Source organism: Hippoglossus hippoglossus, chromosome 4, assembly GCF_009819705.1.
Source record: "Hippoglossus hippoglossus isolate fHipHip1 chromosome 4, fHipHip1.pri, whole genome shotgun sequence".
Lineage (NCBI taxonomy): Eukaryota > Metazoa > Chordata > Actinopteri > Pleuronectiformes > Pleuronectidae > Hippoglossus > Hippoglossus hippoglossus.
This window is the reverse complement of record NC_047154.1, coordinates 15,437,206-15,463,052: the sequence shown is the minus strand read 5'-3', so window position 1 is coordinate 15,463,052 and position 25,847 is coordinate 15,437,206. Positions and strand designations below refer to the sequence as shown.

The window sequence follows — 25,847 nt, the reverse complement described above, 5'->3', positions numbered from 1 at the left end:
TATTCTGTTTAATATGGAGGCAAAGATGTCGAAAGATAGAAGAGTACTGCGATTTGATTAAAGAAATAAAGTAGTGTTTCACACACATTCTCAAAATACATGTTTAGTGTGATTTACGTTTGTGCACGAAACGTTTTTATACACACATGCAAAATTATTCTAGAGCTGCAAAATTTTATTACACATTCACAAAATGAATTTGAGATATAATATATATTACATATAATGAAAATATTTTCGAACATCATTTCATGAATTCAAAATATTATCCCTAATCCTTATTTAAAACCATACACTGCAGTTTTCATTCTTTATCCCTTCACATTTTGACTTACTTTTCCAAATAGTCCAAGGCAAAGCAAGTTTCACTGTATTTATTTTTGATATGATGTTTCTGTGAGTCAATCTGAAATTTGTGGATTCACACAAAACATTGATCTGTGAAGTATGAAGGGTGATGAAACACATGAGTGGCTAGTTATATAATAGGTGGGGGAAAGGCTTGAAGATATTTTCCAGCTTGCAAACCTTCACAAATGTAGATGCAGAACCGACATTTTAAATATTATTCTTCAATCTTTAGTCAGTTACATGTGTCAGGATGAACAACACCAAAATACCACACCGTGACATAATGAGGTGACTGCACAATATCTCTCTACTATTCTGTACATGTAAATATATAGTTACTCCAGAAGAATGAGCCAAATTATTACTTGGAAATAACTTTAATTTAAATGATATAATCACTAATATAGAACAACACAACAACACGTAAACAGCACTGCAAGGTATAAGAAATACTTAACACATAAAACTACAGAAAACTGTATGTTCTCATTCTACAAAATGTATGAGTAAGTGTTATGTGTCAAATCTAATCTGCATGTAACATTTTGATAATTCAAAACAGAATTTGAAGAAGAAGAAGATTTTGGTTTCAAATTATTTGTAAATCCATTTGAAAGAAAATCAACCGTTACAGAGCAGACACACGCACAGGTTCAACTAACAACTTTAACATTTTCTTTTACATTTCCAGGAGGCAACACTGACATTACATGCCATTATTAAGTTTGTTAATTGCACCTGGGTGTATTGTTAGATTCCAGTTGTTAGTAAAAATGTAAATTTTTCAGTAATGAAACATGACATTTTTAAACTTACTGTAGGAGAAATGTCTTTAGTTTCAGGCAGTGAATAATAAAATCCTTTAACAGTAATTCATCAGAAAACAGAAAAGTGCGTCAGACAGCAACCATGCTAATGAAGCTATATATATAATAGGGAAACACAATGAGGCACACTTTAACACTATCAACATGTGGTGTATTTACAGTGCAGTGTGACATCTACATTATGATTATTCTTAATCTTACATCTCATTATATCTACACCTTACCACTTTTCCTATTACCACATTTTAGACTCCAGAGCTTTAGTCACTAACTGGTACTGGGATGCCTCTGGACTCAGATGTTCTGCGCAGCGGGTCTGAGTAGTCGTTTCTCTTTGATTCGAGCCACCATGTTGTCATCTCCCCCTTGCCCTGTGGGGGGTCAAGATGAATGGAAGCAAGATAAAGTCATACTCAAATCAATTTTTAAGTAATAAAGCCATTAGTGTTTCATGAGGGAGGGGGGTTAGGGGTTAGTGCCAGCTGAGGCCACTTAGAGCCATGGCTGTTGGGACTGACAAGTAAACCCCTCCCCCATTATCACACTGGCACCACCCAACAATAAGAGCTCTTAGGTTACAGCGTGAATAGAAGCAAGTAGAACTGGATCCAACAATACTTCCCTGGAAGAGAGAGAGCAAACACCAGACACACCCCATCTGTTTTACCTCGGAGGGAAGATTTGAATTTCCTCTGATCTTTTCAAATCTCAGTTTCATCATCCTCCCGTTTTCCTCTGTTTCATAGGTGGTGCACCAATTTTTATCTGATATAATAGTGGCTTGAAAAAATAATCCAGATATACACAAATAAGGTGAAAGGTAAACAACAACAGTAAGTGTCAGCTCAAGGCATTGTGGATGTGTATGTACGCTCTTGCGATTTGTTTTCTAATGCAGTAAAACGTCCAGTCACTATGCAACAAACCCCGTGATCATGGACAGGAATGTGCTGAGCCTGAGCCTTTGTGCAGTTTGTTGTGTGGGGATGCACGAGTATACCAAGTACAGAAGTGCTACAGGAAGCTAAATATGCAGCATGTCGCATGGCCATGGATTTGTCAGCCCAGTCAGTGTAAATTCTTAATATCATTTAACACACTGACTTTACGAACACACACTGGAGCGTTTGATAATCTCACCTTCACGTCAAGTGTTCCTCTGCAGGTGAGAACGTAACCTTTGAGCGTGTGAAGCAGGTCAGCTGTGGCACCACTCACCTGGATCTTCAGAGCTATGGATATAATGTGATAGGGTAAAGTCATTCGAACAATATGAATGTACAGTATCTTGGTGCATGTTACGTGCAACTTAATTCCTGTTTTTAAATTCTTTGCAAACCAACGTACACATTATGTAAGATGATCAAATCAGTGATATTTGAGACAATGTGCTGAAAAGTCATTAAATTAGATATAATTCCAAACATCTACGGTTGACCTATTTAGTATAAAACCGATCAATAAAAATGTCTATATGTTATAAAGCATTAAAGAAAAAAATGTATTCTCTATCTATTCATCCATTGTGTCACATTCTTGGAGTCATCTCATATTTCTTATAAATGCCGACTTAAAAGCATGTTTGCAAAAGGTACAAGGCCAAATTACTATAATCTTCCTTACATAGCTCTCTGGGCTTTAGGTACACTTTATCCCATATAAGAACATTTATCTTTAAAGTTCGGACTTTTGCTGTTTCACGTCTGATATCCCACCAGCGTATTTCAGTCTTCTATGTTATAACTCCATTGTGTTGTGAGCATACACCAACAACACTAAGACTAACTTTACTCCACCTTTGAAGCCAATTAAACTCTATAATCAGCACTAGAAAACATTAACAGAGCAGAATTAGTTCATACAGATTTACACCTCGTACAGTAAAATTGAAAAATACTTCCATGAACCTGACATTTGTCTATGATTGAATCGGCTCCACATTGAGACTTGGATTGTGTGTTTTACTCCTCATCACCTTCACTAGTTGATTCCATGCGTGATGCCGTGTTGACAGTGTCCCCGAAGAGGCAGTAGCGTGGCATTTTGGTGCCGACCACTCCGGCCACCACAGGTCCTGTCGGGATAAACAGCAGTAAGTGTAAACAAGCAGCTGGCTGATGACACTTAGTGCACTGTATGACATAATCATGAATATGGATATGAGGTTATTAAAAGGGGGCATACACTCAATGTTGGTTACTTATACATATAGGAGTCTATAAATACAACTACACAAAGGTGTCAAATCAAATATTGTGAGCATTGTTTTTAAAAAGTCAAGGCCCAGAAAATGTAAGATTGTAATGTTGCAACATTAAATGGGGAGCTGATCCAAGCAGAATCTGTTGGGGAAAATAAAGTGGTGTGAGTACTCAGAGGAGTTTTCTGGTGACAAAGGAACACTATCTAGTTCGAAGACGTCTATTTAAAAAAACAAAAACAGGCATCATATAAAATTTGATCTGCACAGCGATTCGAGACCCATAAAGATGGTTCCAGTCCTCATAAAACGTTTCTTTGCTACAGGCATGTTCTTGTAAAACGATACTGAATGTGAGGACTTGGGTCAGATGTAATGAGCCACGTGATGCTGTAAACATTCCTCTGTTCCATTTCTTACTCAATCTATCTGACAATGTAAACTTAATACACAAAACTATAACAATTTATGCTGCATTTACACTCACTCTGCAACCTTTGAACCCTGTAAATTTGTGAATTTATCCTTAGAAAACCATATTAAGTTAACCTCTGGTAAAATAGTTTTCATTGCGATGTAGAATATTCTGATATGTTATGTCCCAAATGAAATGGAAGTTTCAGTGAGGCTGGATACAATGAGATGGTCACAGTACCTGAGTGGATGCCGGCACGGATCTTTAGCTGCGTGTCTGGCTTGTGGGGAATCTTGAAGTTGTGGCAGACGCTGACAAGATCCAAGGCCATGCTGGCAATCTCCCCAGCATGATTGATGCCATTTTCTTGGGGGACCCCAGACACCACCATGTCTGTACAATCAGCCGTCATTCCATGATAAGAGACAATACAGGAAGAGGGAGAGGTTCACTGATAATGAAATAGCAAAACAAAACATTCAGATTCTCTTTAGTATAAAAATCATTCATGTTGCCATTCGTTCACTTATGTTTCACTTTTTTGATTAATTCCATCGTTGACTCTTTGACTTTTTTATTGTTCAATGTATATTGTTTATCATTTTGCAGAAGTAATCTCAACATACTCACAAGCATCGCCTATTGTCTCCACTTTGTAAACATCATAATTGTCAATAATGTCGTCGAAGGTGGTGTAGAGCTGGTTGAGGAAGTCCACGACCTGGTAGGGAGTGCTGGAACCAGACAGCTGGGTGAATCCAACAATGTCGCTGTCATAGGGTGGAAGCAACAAAATGTTAATCATCTCTAATTTATCAACTTTTATGTACTAAATAATTAAGAAACTGAACGTCTAACTGCATAAATGTCCATTTACAAAAATCTAACAGCCTGATGAGATGATCACAAACCTGAAGTAGACAGTGGCGTTGGAGAAGGTCTGAGCCTCTGCTGTCCGACCTTGACGGAGGTCATCAGCAACCGGTTTTGGTAACATACCTGCACACAAATAGAATTTGTTAAAGTATAGCTGTGTTTGTGCGAAAACATTCCTTGAAAGTGTTTTGTCTCTAGAGCAGTGGATGGGAAAGGAGATGCAACCTCTGCACCACTAGATGACAGTAGAAACAGCTGAGTTCATCTGATTTATAGTTTGTCTTCAATCACCCAGTGTAATGTGATATATATATAATCTTGTTGTAACAGATCAGCGAGACAAATTCATCAAACCTGAATAACATTATTCTGCTTGGAAGGAATCATTGGGCCTCCTGCACATCACAGTTTACAGTAATCCTGACTCACTGTATAACAATTGATCCGTCCTCTGCTTCTCTTGAAGAAGGTCCTGTGTTCTCTCTGCCACTATGGCCTCCAGATGTTTGCTGTACTTCTCCATCTGCAGTTAAACAACTCTGTCAGTGTCTGAAACGAACATGAGTCCAGATGACAGCAAAGCTTTCCCTCCTATATATACTTTCCATCCCTTGTATGTTATTTGACCATAATTCAGAGGGTTGTTACCAGGTTCATCATCATGTCCACTGGGCTGACTTTGTGTGGGTTCATCTTGTCCAGCATCTTCCTCACATGCTCGAATGTGGGCCTCAGGGTGATGTTTTGAGACCAGCACCTCTTTATAAGCTGCTCCAGAAAAGACAGAAAGACATCATTGTTTCATACTATATGAACTTCTGACATCATGTTTTTTTGGCATTATTAATAAATACTAAGTACTCCGCATCTATAGCTATAATTATTATATTACCTCACAGTAATTTCCTTGACTGGGACAGTCAGTATCTGCCTTTCCTGATTTGAGTTCAGGCAGAGGGGGGCGCCACATGATATCCATCTTAATGCCCTCAGTCTGCTCCTGTTGGAGAGGACTGCTGGTTACATAGTAGAGATCAAAAGGACGCTGAAGCTTGTAATCTGCAGAGAGGCCCGTCATACTCACTGAAATGAGGTCAGAGCGAGTCGCAATCTCCACCAGAATCATGGAGTAGCTGCGGAGACGAGGGAAACGTAGAGAAGGGATACCATGTGTGTAAACAACTCTACATCTTTAATCCAACTACGTCCAAATATAACTCTCTCGTTCACTGCTTGTCCATTCAAACCCACCTATAGATGTCTGCTGCTGGTGTTATACTGGAGCTGCTGCCCAGCAGGACCTCTGGAGCGCAGTAGATACGGTTTATATCCCCACAGTTGAAGCCGGCCTCAAAGTCCTCCTTTCTGTATGCTGTGAGCCCATAATCTGGATCCAAACACAGGAAAGTATAGAGCACAGTGATGCAGGATGCTGTTTAATAACATGGCTGACGTGTAGGATGAGACAGAGTGGTGCAATGACTCCTGAGAGGAGATGATTCTGTTCGTAGTTAAACTGTGTATGTTCAGCGACTTTATCACAAATGAAACAAAATTAAAGTTCAGTCAAGAAAGACTTTCCTCCAGTCTCCTGATCGAAGTGTGTAACTGCTCTAAACAGAATAAAAATAACACTTATCTATCTTAACTTGGAACACAAATCTAAGAACGTCTGAACCTTTTGCACCCCAGACTCAGACTGTGATTTAAAAACAACCTTGATATACCGTATGTTTTGAATACCTGAGATTTTGCACACCCAGCGATCATCAATGATGCAGTTTCTGGAGTGAAGTCTCCCGTGAAACACCTTGTGCTGGTGGAGGTAAGACATCCCGCGGGCAATATCGGTGGCAAACGACAGCCTGTATGGTGAAACAGTCTCATATATAATTGTATGTATGAAGCGTTTCTTTTGCAATCAAAGGTAAAAGTCAGAACATGTTGTGAATACATATACACATGTGCATAGATTCATTAAAACCCTTGGGTCTTCCACATCCACAAAACTATGGTACAATTAACTATTTCTCATCATTTATATTTCTTTGCATTATGGACTGTTGAGCCTGATTGAGTCTGTGTGACTTTATAAATATTGGGTGTAATATTGAGTCTAGGGTGGAGCTCTTCCTCATTGCCAAATTAAAGAACTGATGCAAAAGCATTTCCCTAAGTTTCATTTAGCATTGTCATTGTGTGTCATTACAAAATCTCTCATGTTTAGAAAGCAATGACTAAACCATGATCCTCAGCTTTCAGGCGTTAGCTTTAGTGTTACAGTTACTACTCATAGTAATGAATATGACTTAGGGTTAGTTATAGTTTTCTGACCTGAAGCCCCAGTTGATGGGGATGTCGTCATTCAGCAGGACGTCAGACATGCTTCCTTTGGGGCAGTGCTCCGTGATGATGCACACATAAGGAACCTCGATGGAACCACCGATGAACTTGCACAGATTGGGGTGGTCCAGTTGTCTAACGATCATGAAGAATCAAATGTATGAGCTTAAATAAAACCTACAACCTCTCTCATTCAAATCTCTGTGAAGGAGTTTCCTCACCTGACCTCTTTCACCTCCCTCCTGATGGTTTTCGACAGGGTGAAGTGTTTCTTCTGGAGGTTTTTCACCGCCACCGTCCTCCCATCGCTGCAAGACAGTTACTGTACAGTCATCAACTCAAACCTAAATACCAACAGTGGGTTCAGAAAGCATTCAGACGCTTTACCCCCATCCTCCATACTCCAGGATAACAAAGTGATACCATAGGTATTCAGACCCTTATCTATGATGATTGAAATTTAGCTCAGGCGCTTCCCATTTCTCTTCTACACTCTCCCAGCTCCACACGGGATCTCATGGGCTTCAGCCAGAGGGACCATCAGGTTCTTGCTTCACCACGTTCTCAGTCTGGCTGGGTGGGCAGCTCTAGAAGAGTTTAAGAATTATAGAGGCATACAGGCAGTTCCTTTGAACTCATGGCTTGGTTTTTGCTCTCACAGTATATACATTGTCAGGTGGACTGTATTCAAGAAGTAGTCGAAATTGATGTAGGAAAATGGGAGGCCCATGAGCTAAATGTCCAGTGTCATAGCAAAGGTTCTGAATATTTACTTGTTTGTCTATGAGATTTTTGCTTTTTAGTAAAAGGCTGCAACATGCTGCAGAATGCGCTGTTAATACAGAATATGAAAGAAACATTTCATTTTATTCATTTTCGTTTGTTTAGTACGTTTAGTAGTAACCAGATTGTTAAGAGTGTTTAAACAAGACATTCAGAATTAATACATTTGACCTCTGTCAGTTGAATAGTAGCAGTAGAATCATGAATATTTATTGTATACAGGTAAATAAAAATATTTCTCACTATATGCCTAGCTGGATGATGCCTTGTTTGAAGGAGTTACTGACTCCGGTGCACACGGTCACGTCAGTAGTTTGACTGATGGTGGAGTAACTCTTGACGTGCTGCAGGCTGGTGGTGCTGCCGTTGCCTATCCAGCAGACTCTACCTGCAGAGGTCAGACAGTCAAGTATCACATTAGACATGGACACAGTTCACTGGTAGGGTTAGGGTTAGGGTTAGGGGTTAGGGTTAGAAGAAAATAACTCAGCTGGGAGGAATTTTACTAATGAAATATAAAAGTGCTTGCATTTGACGAAATATGGTTTGTTGGAGGGTTAAGAATTCATTCAATCAAATTCATCGAAGGACAACCCAAACCCCACATCGAAGGAGCCTAACCCTAACCCCTAAACCCCTAACAAACCCCACAGAACTAACCCTAACCCTAACCTAAAACCCCACATCGAAGGACCCTAACCCTAACCCCTAACCCCAAACCCTAACCCACCCACTAATCGAAGGACCCTAACCCTAACCATAACAATAACCCAAACCTTAAAACGTTAGTTACTCTTAATTATCTTGAAATTTGAAAATGCAACTGACAGTAAAGCAGCTGCAAATATGGCACATGACATAAAGGATGTATCAATAATACTTAAAGATTACTGGCAGACACGCTTATTTTCCATTTCAGTAAAGTTAATGTGAATGTCTTGAAAGGAAGGGAGCTTGACTTTCATCAAATGTCGGCTTTCTGTGTAAATATATCTGGAAATGGTGTCATTATAAACTTCATTTTACCGAATATGATGTTTTTGTAGTTGATGATCCAGCTTTCATCCCAAAACATCTTTTGTTTCTGGTACTGAAGCCACTGCAGGGAAGAAAATTCAGAAACCCCTGAGCATATAAAACATCTCCTGTGTGTGTTTGTGTGTTTTTGTGAACATGTGTTGCACCGACTCACCACCATGGTCAGGATGAAGCCGCTGCTGAAGAGGGCGACCGGGAGACCGATGGCTATTTTGATTGCGATGGACATGGGGCAGATGCCGCAGTCTGCAGGACAGTTCAGACAGGTTTCCTCCAGCTCGCAGACGTCATCCCCACAAACTTAAACAGTCAGACAGTTTACATGTTAGGTTTACCACCCACTGTGTTCAGTAGTGGAGGACATAACCACATCTTTTACTCGTATTATCACACAGTAAAAAAAAAACTTGGTCCCAAAAGTCCTGCATTCAAATTCCAGTTAAGTTAAAATACAAAAGAATCAAAGAACATTATGCATAATGGCTCGTTCCAGAACATTATATATACTATAATTGTATAATAATTATTGATGCAGTGACATGTTGCAGCTAATGTGGAGCAGATTTATCGAAAGTAAAAATTCCTGGGAGCAATAAAGATTTATATTACCCATAATAACACATTGTAATGTATGTGATGAATTTATTTTGTATAGCCCTGTGATACACTGGTGAACTGTAAAGGTTGAACCCCGCCTCTTAACCAATGTCAGCTAGGATTGGCTCCAGCTCCCCGACAACCCATGAAGGATTAGCAGGATAAGTAAAGTACAGCACTTGAGTAAATATACTTAGTCACTTTCCACCACTGACAGACACACATTCACTGATACCTAAAGAGATAAATAAAGTATGTGTAATAAAGTAAGTCTGTTGTAACTTTCCTTCAGGCAGACGGTTGTCTTGGTTTATCTGTGTTTCTGCCAGCAAGTACAGATCTAAGTTTCTTATTGCCAATCAGCTGATAGTAGCTGCTGTAGTAGTTGTTTTGAACCAACTATTCTACTGCAAGGTCAAATACAAGTTCGCTTGGCCCATAATGTTTCTTGATACAACAACTTATCTATGTAATACTATGTGTCACAGACAGACATTTGTTTTGTATTGTGGTCATACCGTATGTGTTAGCAGTGGCACACTGACCTTGGGCACTGACTACAAGCACTTTGGACTCCAGCGCTGCGTGCATCTGTCCTATTTTTATATGAGCAATGACTGAGGTGACTCCCACATGGATCAGCACCACCTAAATGACAAAATACACAGTGTAGTTGAACTGTGGAAGAGTCTGGTTGTATATAAATCAAAAGTCTTGCTTGCCAATACAAGCTACAGGGGATTAAAAGTAGCCGAATAAAAATGATCGGATCCATAAAACAAGATGATAATATTTAAAAAAACTATGTACATATAGAATAAACACTTAAATACACTTAAGTAGAAATGAATAGAAACAATCATAAAACAACCCCTGCTGTAGATACAGTATATGTGTTATTATATGAGCTGATTGTCCTTTTAGAGACTGTTCTGTCAGATTTAAACCACGCACAAAAACAAATTTGTATTAAACATGAATCCAGTTTTGCTTTTACTCTGTAGTTACCTCTGCCTATATGCATCTACTAACTTGATGTGGATCTGTGAGAAATACTACACATGTTCTCAACACATGTTAGAAATGATCAATTCTCTCAAATAATTTAGTTTGGCTCTGCTCACTTTTGAAGTCCAGTATTTCTGGGACATCTTTCCTGCTTGGGATACAGTGTGAGTCACTATTTTGCCATCGTCAGGGATCCACGGGCCACAGATTCCACCTTGTTTCTGTGAAGAGGGAGAACAACAGCTGAGGAGAGGCTGTTCCAAAATGTGCTCTCTGAGGAGTGCCTGCTGACCTGGACACGCTGGTATGCTTTTATTTTGATTTGAATACCATTAAATCCTCAATTATTGTGCAGTTTGGACTAGAGCACTAGAAGTCTAAATATTTTACAGCTCTTCAAGAAAAAGCTTTTCTGCAAATTAGATAATTCATGTTTTTATGCCTCTGTGTCAACAATAGCCAGTCGCCGGAGGCATTATGTTTTCACCTGTCTGTCCTTTGTCCGCCTGTCACATTCTTGATTGGGGTGGTACAAATGTTCAATTACAGATAACACAATAGCTCAACAGTAGGCTCAAACAAGATCATATTGGCTGGCTGTGATGTTTTATCATACTAAGAGCAGAAGATGATGACAGGGTGTGTTGGAGTGTGGAGGTGAAGTCTCACTGCTCTGATGGGTGACACCAACCATGAGGCCCAGAGGGCAGGAGTGGATGTTGGCGTGATACACGCAGCAGTTCATTTCGTTGGCGTTGTTCCAGTTTGCCGGGCAGTCGTGTTCATGACAGAACCTCTTTGCCTCTGACGCATCACTAGACGTGAGGATGGATGGTTAGACAAACACATTCATTCATCTCTCCGGGATGATATTTACCGATGGAAGCTCAAACAAAAACCAGGAGCTCATCCAGTTTTTAATTGAACTTAACACGATAATGAAACAAATGTTTGCTTCTGTGTCTGTATTTGTAGTTAATTTAGTCACTCACGTTTCCTCTCAGATTATTACACACAAACACAAACGTTCAACAGTTATCGTGGAGGTGAGTATTTATACAGTGCTTATCTAGGTAATGCACTTTACATCACAAACCAGATTCATACACACGATCACAAAAAAAACGTTTAAAGTTTTAACTGAATTAACGACTGAGCCATAGGAGGACAGATGTGTTCAAAACAATGTGTGTGTGTGTGTGTGTGTGTGTGTGTGTGTGTGTGTGTGTGTGTGTGTGTGTGTGTGTGTGTGTGTGTCACCTAAACTGGAAGATCTTGTTCCTGACTGCGTATTGGTAGAAGGAATCTGAGGCCGTCACTGTGTATGAGACGTTGAACTCCTCCCCATTGGTTACCTTCTCCGGCGGACGCTGCACCCAGGCCATCTCCAGACCTGTGAGCACACACATGCACATCACCTGGACGTACTCAAACAGAGCGAGCACACACGCAACAAGGGATACTGTTTGCACATGCATTGTATGGTTTTCACAAGCACCTATACAATGTGGAGCCCCACCTCTTAAGTCACTGTAATTAATTCTGCACAAATGTTGTCTCACTTCCTTTTCAGCTGGGAGCAGGAAAACATCAGATTTTACAGTTTCACTTGTAGCGACACACAAAACACACACAAACAAGCAAATCAATGCATAACGCAGACTTACCACCACAGTTAATCATGTTGTAATCATTTGGACTGTTGATCGGCCAGCAGTCGTACTCTGTGTTGTCCAGGTCGTGCCAGCCATTTACTCCCTGCAGGTTCAAAGCAGCATTTATTGTATTTATCATGTCTGCACATGAAATATGAAAAAGGCTTTTTTGTGTAAAGTGTTTTGTCAGTTTGTCAAGGTTGGTCAAGCCAAATTAAACACACAACTCTGCAGAGCTTTGTTGGTCTGGAGCCAAAATGACAAAAAGTCAAATCAAACAGCAGCAACATTAACAACACAAGTAAAACACTGTGGTAGATATATCTTACAAGTAAAAATCTCAATATTATTATTTCATTCAGCAAAAAAAACACACTGATCATATACAATCTTTGGTAATCTAGGAAATCAGCCCCACAAGAAAAGGGCAATACACTGAAGATCACATGCCCACAGCAGCAAGTGTTTCTGACAAGGCAACAAAGCAAGAGGGGTTCTACAGCAAAACATAAAAATGTGATTTCTATTAGCTCTATTTAAACAGTTGTTTAATCCATCCTCTGTTGTATCAAGTCAAATTTCATATCACATCATAGAGCATTGTATTAAAAAGTTAAATTGCTTAAGGATCCTCTCTAGAAATAAAAGCTGCTGTGGTGTTAAACGAATAAAAACATGATAAATGGAGAACTTACCAACAGGAAACACAGGTAGAGGGATGCTGCTATCCGAAAAGCCATGAGGAGGTTTGCTGCTGTGGCCTGACCTGCTGTTAACTGACCGACTAGGTGAATGACCACATCTCCCCCTCTGAGTGTGTGTATGTGTGTGTGTGTGTGTGTGTGTGTGTGCGTGTGTGTGTGCTTGTTCCTTGAGACCCCTCTCCCTTCACCCTTGTCCCTAATTGTCCAATCAGTAGAAGAGGCTCTCCAATCACAGACTGATTGTGTCCCCTTCACTGTCCTACAGGTCAGAGTTGGCCCCAGGTCTCTGCTGCACCTGAACTGACCATTTGCTCTGTTAGGGTTATGGTTAGGCTATGTTAAGTTCTGTACTTCAATCATACCAACCAGGGTAATGGCCTATTTAAATGGGTCACCTTTTAATGGTGTCGTGACAAATGCATCAGTGTTGTGATTTTTCGGCCAGAAGTTTTCAAAATGGACTTTTGTCCAATTTTAAGTCACATTTATTGATTACGGCCGTTTTTAACTACTACAAGGATTTTATTCATTGAACATCTTAAGTTATCAGAGAAGCAAGTTGGGCAAATATTGGCGGCAGCTCAGCTCGAAGCCCCTTTGAGAGGTTCTGCGTCTGCTGAACTTATAACTGATTCCTGACATGAAACTGCTTCAGTCCGAATTCTTTTGACGGCAGTGGTGGTGAAGACAACAACTCCCATGAGCCCACGCTAATTGTTATTGTTTTGATTGAGGGACACTTAATTATGTATTTTGCATTTAAAGGAGTGGTTTTTGCTTTGCTCCTTTGATAACCCAAACCCTAACCCACTGGTGATCGAGCTAACTCAGCAACACCTTGAGGACATTTCCACAAATTTGGGGCAAAGTTAAACATGAACACTCAAGAATCAGACAATAACAGTTTGGAATTCATATTCTTTTCAGGATAAAAAATTCTTTTATCACATTCTTTCAAAGTCTTCTGCACGTGAGACGGACAGACTGCAACTTCTGTGGTTGGCAGATTTAGCCGACTGCAGGCGGTAATTCAAGTTTTCCTGTCAACCTGACGTCTTATTTGAACATCTACTCCTGTTCTGTCCAGTCATCTATTTCTCGCAAATATGCTTTTATACCAAAACTAAAAAGCATAAATAGCTTAAACTTTCCTTGCTTTGAGTAATAAAAAACAAGATATTTTATCTTGTAATAAAAATAAGTTTTCTTTTCTTATAATGGAGATACTCAGTTGTCATGACATGATCAGTTCTTCCCTTTGCTCAAACAAGCCTCAGTTCCTTGTTGCATGAATTCCACAAGACGTAGTAAACATTCCTTTGAGTTTATGATCCATGTCAACATGATTGCATCACATCATTTTTGCAGATTTGTCAGCTGCACATTCATGCTAGTAATCTCCTGCTCTACCACATCTCACATTAGTTGAATTAAGTGAATTCAGATCTGGTGACTGGATGGGCCATTGAAATTCCTCGAAGTCACTGTCATGTTCACGAAACTAGTTTGGGACGACGTTGTCTTTGTTACGTGGCATTCTCCATTAGAAGATGGTTACCTGAGGCCATGAAGAGAATCACATGGTCAGAAACAATACTCAGATGGGTTTTGACAGCCAACTGATGATTGGTTGGTATTTGTGTACAAGTGTGACATGAAAACATTAACTACAACGCCAGCAGCAGCAGCCTGGAGTGTTGACACAAGGCAGACTGCGTACAAAATGTCAAGCTGTGTTTACTTGCATTCGTACACACTGGATCGTCATGCAGGAGGATCTTCATTACTGTGCCTGTTGCAGCTGAATAAGTCAATCTAAACATGAGACTTTGAATTAGGTCTCGTCTTTTTAGCGCAAGGGGTCTTTAGAAAACATCAAATCCTGATAAACTCTTCTCCATCTCCGCCTACATCTGTTTTCCACCGAGATTAGGAACAAACCAGAAAAGACAGCATTTCTGAACATCTGGGAAATTTAATTGGCTTTTCAGGAATGCGTAATTAGAGCACAGCTGTGGAAATAAAAGGGCTGCCACACCAAACAGTTTACAGTTCATGTTTTTTGGGGGAATTCAAAAGCCAGAGTGGCCAGCGACAGTCACGACAGGTCTACAGAGGGATCTGCTGAGGACATGCAGCACGGTCTTAATAGAAACCACATGACTTTTCATCGAGTCAAACCAAACGGCTTTACATCCTGAGTCTTTTTCTTTTGATAAAATGTACAGTGTTGGACCTTTCCTTGATTTATGCCGAGTCATGTAACTGCATTTAAATTAATTCACTTTCACCTCGAGTATGAAAAGCAAACATCTGTGGGTTTATGGCTGTGAAGAGGGAAAGTTATGAAACGACAGGTTTGCATTTCATGCACGTCAACTCAAGTAAATTAGAGGGGAGGTTTGAATCTTTAACAGGATTTATGGGAAATGCAGAGCAACCATGTATACAGTGTGCAGAATATATTAACATCAATTTTAAAAGCGCTTACTCATTTACATCGAGACAACGGTGTTTATAACTTACAAAGCACATGTTAATGTTTAGACTTTTTTTGGTTTCACCTTTAGACTACAACATTGCTCCATTCTCAATAAAACATTTGAGAGGGAATGACATTTACAGGATAAATACAAATAGTGTCAGAAAGGTAAAAAAAAAAAAGAAAAAGTGTGACTTGTGAAATGAGTTTTTTTGCACATGGGTGTTAATTTTCAACCAAAGCTAGCTATTATTGTGGCTAGTAGATAAAGATATACAAAAATGCATCTATTCATGAAATGAAATAGAGAAAATACGTCTTTTGCCGATGTATGCTAACGTTGGCTAGCTAGACTTTGCTGTGAAGCAAAGACACAATAACATTTGGAAGTTGACTAAATGAGTAGAGTCAGGTATGGTCCTAGTCCCTTAGATTTAGTCCCTTTTATGTGATGCCTCACTAAAAACGATGTGATGGTGAATAAAGTCACAGGTTCTGCTTGCGGCCTGAAGGTCTTGACCCACTTATGGATATGAGGTCACATGCAACGTCACAAGTGGATAGACAGAGCAGGTAACTCAAATTAAAGGAAAAAGACACAATTAGACAACGTGCATACTGCAGAAAAAAAACACAGTGAACGATCCAGCACTAAAATATATACAAAAACTGTATATACACCACATTAAAGAGACATATACAAGCATATATATATATACATATTGCCCTTCCGTTACTTCTGGTTATTCACTCTGAAAAGGCCAATGAGCATTAGGAACACTAATAAAGGCTTTTTTTAAAAATGTTTTACAGAACAAGACTGCCTTGATTTATTTCCTTCTTTACACCAAATAGTGTCAGGTTTATCGGAGAAAGCTTTTTTTTGGCAGGTCGGATGGGGGGGGGGGGTGGGCACTTGCACTGATGCAAGTGGTTTGCAGCCTAATTAAGTGGAAAATCTTGTTCCTCCCACTTCAGAGGAAATAATTTTTCCTCTGGAGCTTAGTCCGGTCGGAGATGGGCTGATTTGAAAGTAGAGGTCATTCATCAACTGGCCTCAAAAGGGTAAATCGTCCTGAAGTGGCTCCTCGAGAGCGTCGGAAATCTCAGGCAGTGGGACGTCATCATTTACTCACCGCAGAGCAAGTCATGTAATAGTAGTGTCCAATAATGATTTCAGTGTTTCTTTTGTTAGTGCAGACATTTGAGAATTTATGCTTATACCAAATATCAGTTACTGACAGTTTCTTTGTTACAAAATGAGGAGACTCGGTGTGTCAAACAGGATCTGCAGGTAACATTATGGTTTGGTTTGGTTGCCGTCAGGTGCCAAGTGGTCGGTGTGTTCTACATTTTCGAAGGCGGCAGCCGCTGTAACAGCTCCGTGAAGCTGCAAAAAGATCGTGTGCAGGCTAAGACGCTCGCACTGACTGTGTTTGCATTGTTGTGCAAACACAGTCATATGATTCCATGTTCACGATCTTACCACATTAGAATGCTAATTAGCACTTTTCTGGTCAAATCCACAAATATCAAACACATGGTGGCGCTACACTGAGAGTTGGCGACCATAGTATATTTTCTCTTTAGCTTAGTTTCTATCAGAAGTTGAGCTATTTCACCAGAGAGGTGAAAACACTGACTTGCTGGAGGTGTTAAATGATACGTTAGGGGTTTGCTACCATCAGTAGGATTCATCCTCTGAAGACCATGAATGTCTGTAAAGGATTGAATGACCAACCATCCAAAAGTAGTGGAGACATTTCAGTTTGGAACATAGTGGTGGTCTGGTCAAACAACTGACTGCTGCAGAGGTTAAACATGTCGAGCTTAGTGAAAGCCAGAAAATATAATAAAAGAATGTGGATTAAGTCACAATCTGGATATTATTATAAAATACATTATAATTGTACATTATATATTTAAATACATATCATTTGACCCTGAACTTTGAGTGAATCATTCAACCTGATGTTCATATTAGACAACTACACAGTAAAAGTCATTATAAGCACTGTAGTGAAACTAATCTCTGTGCTGCAGCTGTTTCTCTATCATGTTATTTCATCAAGCGAAAACAGACATATCGTACATGTTATGTCTGAAAAGACATGAAACTAAAGTTGTTTAGCAAGGTCACTTTCATGAATTTAAACAGTTAAACACATAAAAGACGCAGGAAATTATCATGAAAAACCTCAGTTCAATTAAGAAACACCACTGAAGCTGTAAACCTTTCCACACACACACACACACACACACACATCGCTCATATGTGGCCATCCTACACTCCCAAGAAGAAGAAAAAAAGGCTTTAATGGCGTCACAGCAGGAGCAGCATTCAGTCGTATGCTCTTCAGTTCCTGTACGGACACAGTGTATGCTGAACTTCCAGCAGGAATCCAGTGTGTCGCAACATCATTTTTTACAATCCCTACATTCTCGGGGCGAGCAACTGTTTCGTCAGAGCAACACCAGTGAGTTTAGTGGGCTGAGGCGGATGTGTGACAATGCTACAGGGTGAACAAGTTTGCCTGCCTGCAGTGCTGCAGGTTAGAGTTTATCTGTTTGTTTAGGTGAGCTGATAAAAGTGGAAGAAGAGGAGAGCTGGGTTCAAGAGGAGAGTGACGCTGTTAGCTCTTCCCCAAAGGCAAAACTGCCTCACAAACCAATAGGGGATTAAATGGCCAAAAATAATCAGCACGCTCCCCATCACACAGCTGAAATGACTCTTTGCAGGATTTATAAGTCGATGCATTCAGTACAGCAGTTTACAGTAATTCTCACTGGGTGTTTTAAAAAGAAATGTTAAAATGATTAAAACCATGCCATATTCAAGAAAACCTAAAACCTTATAGTACCTGCCTATAAACAAGGGGCTAATTTGAGTGTTGTTCATCTATTGAAGAGACAACCATTTATTTTTACATAACTTTACATATCCCTCATTTTACCCCATTCTGAGGTAAAAGTAGAAATGTATGTGCCGTTATAGTGGCTTTTTTCTTCAGTCATTGGAGCACAGTATCATCCATGTTTAAATAACCCACAGGGATGAGAAGGAGGGAGCCCCAAAAGAAAGGATGGAAATGAGCGGCACTCAGCACTCTTTCATTATATGGAAATGGGAGTCATGTACAAAAATAATAAAATAATAAAAGCACATCCTTGCATCCATTATTAGTTATTATTAGTGCATTTAAGTCTCTTATCTCCATCTCACCCCAGCCTCAGCTCTAGAGCAGTTCACCTGCAGCGTCTCTTCAAGATCAGTATTTCTAATCTGTGGGCAACAGTGGAGACAAAGTGTGTAGTTCCTCTTTCATGTCATCTCTAATCTGAATCTCCGTGAAAGGTACGTCCAGCCAACGCTGCCCAGAAGAAAATATTCTCACAAGTTTCATTTTTTCAGGTCTTGAGTATTCCCTGATCCTCATTCTTCACCTCCTCTGACGGTGGCTGACTGTTGCCCGTGTCCTGACCGGAGCTGAGCGGCCTGGCGTTGGCCTTCGTCGAGCGCTGCCGCCGGGTCCCGTTTCCGATGCAGCGCATGAGGTTCTTGAAGGTCGCCCACATTTCCTCGTCCTTGTAGGAGTAGATGCAGGGGTTCATGACGGAGTTGAGTACGGCCAGCAGCAGCAGCCAGCGTTTCAGTTTCATGACTTGACAGCTCTTGCAGTGGAGGCCGTCAAGCAGCAGGACAACCAGGCCGGGGGTCCAGCAAATCACAAAGGCCCCTACAGGAAAAATAACAGAGAGCAAGTCAAACAGATTCTTCTAACACTTTCTCCAGCGTGTTTCCTTCATGTGTGTCACTGTTCGAAAATGTACCCAAAGGTTTTAGTAACAATTTACAAAACGGCTACTTATTTATATTTTCCTTATAGTCATACGGGACTATTTCTTAACTCAGCAATCCCCTCCTGCTCCTGGCCAGTAAATAGTGCCAACCTTTAAGTCAAACTAGTGGGCACACCTCCGACCAATTCAATCAAGTTGCACCACTCACACACTCATAGATATCAGCTCCCCCTCAAGAGCCATGAATTATTCTGTGGGAAAACAGTGAAAAGTTTGATCTTGCAATGCATCTGCACCAAAATTCCCTGACCCAGAGCACATCCTTCCACCTAGTTCAGTGGTAATCAATAAACCAGACAACAAATAAACGTACAGGGGTGAAAACCTCCTGGTAACATTTTTCACTTTATTAGTCTACGAAATAACCGAAAATAGCAAAAACTAAAAAACAAGCCCTTTGAGAATTTTCCAGAAAACCATGGTTAGATTTAAAACTCCTAAATATTCAATTTAAAATGTCTTAAAACAGAGAAAAGCAGCAAATATTCACATTTAATAAGCTGGAACCATATATATTTGGGCATTTTTCTTTGAGTAATGACTTCACTGATTGAGTGATCAATTGTTTCCTCATCAGATTTAACAGAGTCCGTGTATTTACCCTGCTCCTGCTCCATGTCAGAGTTCTGAGAACAACCGACTCAGCTCAGATGGGTAATAAAAGGCGGAAGACAATTTGAAAAAGAAATGAGAATGTATTTGGTGGTTTCATGTACTTCCACTAATGAAGCTATAACACAGAAGATACTGTCATTACGTTAAATAGTCACTGTGCTGTGTATAATACTGAGGCAGCTAATTTCAAACTTGTTTGGGCACTAAACAGAACTACAAGGAGATTCAGTGGAGCTGAAAGGAAGCCACAAGCTGAGACTTGCCTGCACCACCAGCACGTCTGTGGCTTCAATACGTCCGCAGAACAAAAACAAGTACTGTCCTACACACATTATACACACTTCTTCTTTGTTTCACACACATGCATCGATGGATACATATAGACTCTGGTAGAAATGTTGATCTACGTTAAACTCTGCTTGAAAGTCAAAAAGTTTGCCACATTTTTATAGAGAACTCCTTTTTTGTACAGTTCTTTTTAAATCCAGCCTATGTCTTTGTCTTTGATGGAGCACATAAATAAGGAACTGAATGGAATTTAAGTGAGACCCCATTTAAAAGGACTTTCACTTGCAGTTTTTTTTCATGTAAGCCACACGTTTAAAGTGGAGTTTCCTCCTCTTTAATCTCAGACTCTTGGAGTTCTGAGAACACATTTCGGGCACATGTTCCTTTTGGGAATCATTTGAAGATGGTGGCTGCGCTTACAGCGGTGGAAGGGACCCTCGGGCCTCCGGGAACGTATAGAGCCCGAGTTTACAGAGACAAACAGCCAGTAATAGAACAAGTCCGGTCTCGACTCGAGATGCTCAAGACTCTCTCGAGCTGGAATGAGCTGTGAGGACAAACCGCACTTGGATTAAGTGTTGGGTGCCGAACAAACTGCTTTCACAATGTCACATTCTGATGGAGACAATGTGCACGTTTTGGTGAGTGAGTGAAACATCTGAGATGCTAAATCCTCATTCAGAAGGAGAATTTGTGAATGAATGTGTTGGTGAGTTTGCAAGTCTCCTTCAGTTATTTGTCGTTAACTGTTAGGGCTGTTTACACAAACACAAAATTATTGCTCAGAGCTATAGGTCCAACAACCTCCCTCTGCCTGAGCTCCATAATCTGCATGTACGTCCTGAGGATTTTTCCATTCTGACGAGATGTGCGCTAAAGTCTGCATCTCTGACTGGGGCAAATTTACACACTTGTGTTTGTCCTTTAGTGCAGGCTAGACACAGAGACTTGGTCCGATAAACATCTCATCCAGCGCTCAACTGGTTTGTCCAGTTGCCATTTCCGCCTGAGCAGACTGCTGCTCACCTGGGGCGAAAGCTAAGACTCTTTTTTTCTCCGGACTAATACACTACATGTCTCAGACCTGACTACACGTTTCATAGATTTGTCAATTTTCTCCTTTTTTCTTCCCAGGTATCACCATCATATTCATCACACCGATTATGCATTTTAGTCCATATCACAGCTGCTGAACATAAACAAATGTTCTGCCTCTGTTCGATGTGGTTGAACGACCTACTTCAAAAAGTATTCATCCTTCTCCTTCATTGAAGAATCAACTATTCTTTCATCTATTTCATCTATCCTTCAAGTTTAACCTCTGGACAAAAGATGTCTTTTCACTGAAAAGTATGTATGCTGGCTGGACTTTTTAAGTTTCCACATCACACATGTGCAAGTTGCACACAATGAAAATCCTGCTCGTACGTCTTAAACTGACAATAAAAGTGAAAACAAAGAAACTTTCCTCCTCCTCCACTTGAGTCTGAAAACAACCTTCAAGTCCAAAGATGACAAGGTCAAAAAACCAAGTGAAGAAACAATAAGCAAAGCACTTCTTTGGAGTGGAGGGACACTTTAAAAGATTAAGAGATAACAGTTGTGTACCCAAGCTACGAATAACTGCATCTGAAAGCAATTGACAAGGTCCTCAAGTATAGGTTCCTCTTTCTTTTTTTTTTTTTTGGGTGTAGGGAGGAGGGGACGTTCATTGAAGGCCAGTGTGGTGCGGTGCGGATGGTACGCCACACAGGCTGAGGAGCAGTGTCCTTGCAGGGAGAGATAATTACACAGCAGTCTAGAATAAAGTGTGTGCAGAGGCAGGCGGCTCCTACGCTGCAGTGCACATAGACCAGTCATGAGCCATCCGTCCGGGGAAGTGCCGAGAGAGACAAAGAACAATGGCACAAAGGTTATCCTGCAGCGCGACTCTGCAAAATAACGACAGCACAACAGTGACTGTATGTGGAGTGTATGAAAACAAAAAGTGTGTGTGCTCATCTAACCTGCAGAGTTCTCTCTGAGGCTTCAGTGCCAGCTGATTTCCTCAGGTTGATATTAGGGCAACCTACATGTTACACTTGCGTGACAGTTTGCAGTTAAATCTCGTTTTGGCCGCTCCACAAGGATATTCTGGAGCAGCCCCATTGTTCCTTTCTTTAAGGACATTAGCTGGGAGCAGAGGGAGTTTGGAACTGTGCCTCTATTGCAAGGTATCCTGTTGCAACACGTAAACAAAAGAGAAGAATCCTGGGATATCTGGCTGCCTCATCTCATGGAAATGCATGAGAAGAAAAGGAAGCTTCAGCATTTCTGAGCTTTATAATTCTGGGAAATAGAAGATAAGAAGAAGTAGTAATGGCGCAAAAAATTTGTTGATAACCGATAAACCGATGAGCAAGCAATGAATCTGCCACAGGGATTAACAGTGTATTCACCAAAAATGCTAAACTCTGGTTCCAGCTGCTGTTTGGACATAAACAAAACACCTTTGGGTTTTTGCTTCTTTTACTATCGAGCCGTTTTCAGACATATGAAGAACGCAATTGGAGATTATTCGGGTCAGATGCATTCACAACAACATGAAAATGTACAGAACAATTTAGGTGAGGGGTGGCACTGGGTATAACTTGGAGGTGGTGGGACATAAAGTAGAAATTTCGCTGCAGAAACCTGTAGCTCCAAAGATCCAAATCTTTGTCTGTGCCTTATGTGTGTATGGCTCTTCTTTTTCATCCCGAGATATTTGTATTCTTAGTTTTGCTGAATTTTTGCGTCTGTTAGAAACGTCATCAGCACGCTCACTCACTCGCTGTCAATTTTCCGGACATTTTCCCGCTGCATTCTCACATGGGCTCACTCAGACATTTTTATCACTTGGACAACTGACTCTGACATTTACGTTCCAACGTACAGCCCCTGCAAAAATTTCAGGAAAATGTCTGAAAGCAGCTTCTGTTAGATGCTAAAGATAATGATGAATTTATTCGTTGTAAAATGTGCTCTTATAAACAATAATGACAAATTTTAAACAATAATGAAAAATGTATTAGCTGCATCACTGTAAATGAAAGTTTAAGTCAGTGCGTAGAAAACAAAGTCAGAAGCACAAGACGACCTAGAGTTACAAAGAACATGAATTAAAGAGAAGACGACTCTTGCTGACTCCTTTTCTTCTCTTCTCTTTTAAAATTACTGATACAAGCACTCAACTTGTTTGTTACTCTGTTCAGGTTTTCCTTCACAGATTACAGTCCTGTGTGTTCAGCAGTGACTCTGTGACTTTGTGATAAACCCTGAGAAAAGGTTTCCCACAGCTGCTGACTCCTTACTAATGCAGGTGTTGTATGATCAAACATTGGAACGTGTGTCACTCACCAAGCACGACCATAACCGTCTTGATTAGCTTTATCGGCGTCCTCTTGCGGTTGATGGAGCCGCTGGTGTGCGGCGTGAGCACCGATGTCTTCTTCTTGACGTAGCCGTAGATCCTCATGTAGATGGCCACCATGACGAGGAACACCACCAGGTTGGACACGGACCAGAAGATCAGGTAGCTCCGGCTGAAGATCGGCGCCAGCTGTGAGCAGTCGCTCAGGTTGCAGATGCAGTTCCAGCCCAGACTCGGCACGGCCCCCATGAAGATAGAGATGCCCCACACGAGCACAATGAGCAGGGTCACCCTCCTCTTCGTCAGGTTGCTGTGGACCTTAAAGTTCATGACGGAGATGTAGCGCTCCAGAGCTATAACCAGCAGGTTAGACAGCGAGGCCGAGAGGCTGACATCCAGCAGACCCTGGCGGATAAAGTATTCTTTGACTGTCAGTGTATGCGACACCTCCCCGGTGTTGAACATGAGGTACACGTACGCGATGCCTGCCAGGAAGTCTGAGGCGGCGAGGTTGGCGAGGAGATAGTAGAACGGGTAGTGGAACCTCTTGTTGGTGATGACAGCAGCTATGACCATGGCGTTGGAAAACAGGATGAAACAGCAGAAGAGCGAGCCCACCACCTGCACCAGAACCAACTTCGTCGTGGCCCATTCATCTTTATCGCCGCTGTTATTGTAGAAGAAGCCCATGGACTCATTGTAATGACAGCTTTGGTTCTGCCCGGCCATTTTCTGTGGAAAGAGAAGGAGGAAACATAGGAGGTGGAACCGTTTTATTATGGCATCTAATAATAAGTTACCTTAACTAAAAAAAATTTACATAGCAGACTTCTACCTCTTCCTGACATTAAATATCGCTGCCACTTACGATTATCCTGCTAATTATTTTCCTGATTAATTTATGTTTAGTCTACAAATTTCGGAAAAAATCCTAAAAGAAAATGATCACAGCTATTTCTATTTTGATTATATATTTCTTGGTTTAGTCCAAAACACAAAAAATCTATTTCACTTTCAAAGAAAATGACACTTGAGAAGTTGGGACATTTTTATTAATCAATCATCAAAATGTATTTATCACTGGAGCTCTTGTCTATCCACCTATCAATCTTTTAACAATTGAGGAAAGTGTCGTAAATTATCAAAACCTTTATGTTCAAATCCCTTGTAAACATTTTGAATCCAGTTTTGAGCCATTCTGTCGTAGAAATAAAACTAGACAACGTTCGGTCTGAACTGAGAAGCTTTACTGTTTCTCAAGGACAAATAACTTCTGGGTAAGAGGCTTGTTGGCTGGTCTCCCAAGCCAAGTGCACATGCCACAGCCCATTTAATGGAAATGATATCACAATGAGCCCCATTACTACAGGCGATAGTGGCCATGGTGATATTTCGGTGTAAACACATTCCTTCAGGTAAACTGCAACACAGAATTGAAATCTTAGTTAAATTTCTCCATGCGTCGAGGAGCCTGCTCTTATTATGCAACTCACTTTTTCTCCAACCTGAGCCACTTATTAACCACAGTAAAGAGGAGAGGAACTCGCAGAGGACAAACTGTGAGTGGCAGAGGGACACGAGCTCACGTGGAACAACGACAACAGACGAAATAAAGTAATAAACCGAGAAGAGTCCAGGTGCAAACAGCCGAGAGGGAACAAAGTGTGTCCAGGTGAGTTTACCTGCGGTGGAGCGGAGCGCAGTCTGTGCCGCGGTGCGTCAGGAGACCGGAGGTTGCGAAAGGCTTCGTGTTGAGCTCATGAACATGTTTCCTCTGAGCTGCTGAGACAGTGAAGTGAAGGTGGCGGGACAGGGAGAAAGAGCAGTGGAGAGAGGAGCGTCCCTACTTCCACTCCTCCACTCTGCGCGGTGACGCACAGGGCGTGTGGGCGCGTGCGTGCCACCCGGTCTCACGTCTGAATTCCTCCAGTTGACCTCGTGCACGAGGACTGATCTCCCGCACACACACACACACACACACACACAGAGAGAGCTCCAGAAGGACTCACACATTGTGATTATTTACGTTAATGTTTATAATTCATATTTTTGTTGAAAGCAATAAACAAACAACTTTTGTTTTGCAGATTGATTTGAATTAAAACTCGTCCAACACTTCTCTCGCATTTTTTTAGGATTTCCTTCACTAGTTAAACCTCTAAATCGTAATCATTAAAAGTGACCAGTGACTCCAACTGCAAGAAAATAACTGCAGTGGACTCAAAAGTAAAATATTTCCCACTCAAATGTTTTGGATTACATCAAGATTCAAGAGTTGAATCAATGTTTTGCTTTTCCTACGTAAATAAGAGGTTTGGGTGCTATTGATTGAAGATCTATCAAATTCTAGAGAAACAGTTGATTTATTTTTCTCTATATAATATAATAATAATTCATTAAAGTAGATCTTAAA

The 25,847-nt window shown here is 40.7% G+C and overlaps 2 protein-coding genes across 4 annotated transcripts; both read right to left on the bottom strand.

Moving 5' to 3' along the window:
• Window positions 1–1,016: 1,016 nt before the first annotated feature.
• Window positions 1,017–13,604, bottom strand: LOC117759913 (atrial natriuretic peptide receptor 2-like). 3 transcript variants are annotated; one of them, XM_034582421.1, is made up of 23 exons: window positions 12,789–13,592; window positions 12,106–12,196; window positions 11,699–11,831; window positions 11,130–11,253; window positions 10,555–10,659; window positions 9,976–10,078; window positions 8,988–9,133; window positions 8,822–8,894; window positions 8,039–8,183; window positions 7,234–7,320; window positions 7,004–7,147; window positions 6,413–6,534; window positions 5,921–6,056; window positions 5,754–5,802; window positions 5,562–5,672; window positions 5,318–5,437; window positions 5,099–5,192; window positions 4,705–4,792; window positions 4,424–4,563; window positions 4,034–4,186; window positions 3,154–3,252; window positions 2,319–2,410; window positions 1,017–1,549 (listed from the first exon to the last, which is right to left on the bottom strand). In XM_034582421.1, the coding sequence occupies exons 1-23, from the start codon at window positions 12,831–12,833 to the stop codon at window positions 1,439–1,441; spliced, it is 2,511 nt and encodes an 836-aa protein (XP_034438312.1). In that variant the 5' UTR covers window positions 12,834–13,592; the 3' UTR covers window positions 1,017–1,438. The 3 variants fall into 3 exon arrangements, with proteins under 3 accessions (XP_034438312.1, XP_034438313.1, XP_034438314.1); XM_034582422.1 differs by having other exon boundaries at window positions 5,562–5,669; window positions 12,789–13,591; XM_034582423.1 differs by lacking the exons at window positions 1,017–1,549; window positions 2,319–2,410; window positions 3,154–3,252 and having other exon boundaries at window positions 4,116–4,244; window positions 12,789–13,604.
• Window positions 13,605–17,706: 4,102 nt separating this feature from the next.
• On the bottom strand, window positions 17,707–25,293 carry lpar3 (lysophosphatidic acid receptor 3). The gene is made up of 3 exons (XM_034582449.1): window positions 25,117–25,293; window positions 23,422–24,166; window positions 17,707–19,016 (listed from the first exon to the last, which is right to left on the bottom strand). The coding sequence occupies exons 2-3, from the start codon at window positions 24,161–24,163 to the stop codon at window positions 18,688–18,690; spliced, it is 1,071 nt and encodes a 356-aa protein (XP_034438340.1). The 5' UTR covers window positions 24,164–24,166; window positions 25,117–25,293; the 3' UTR covers window positions 17,707–18,687.
• Between the last annotated feature and the right edge of the window lie 554 nt (window positions 25,294–25,847).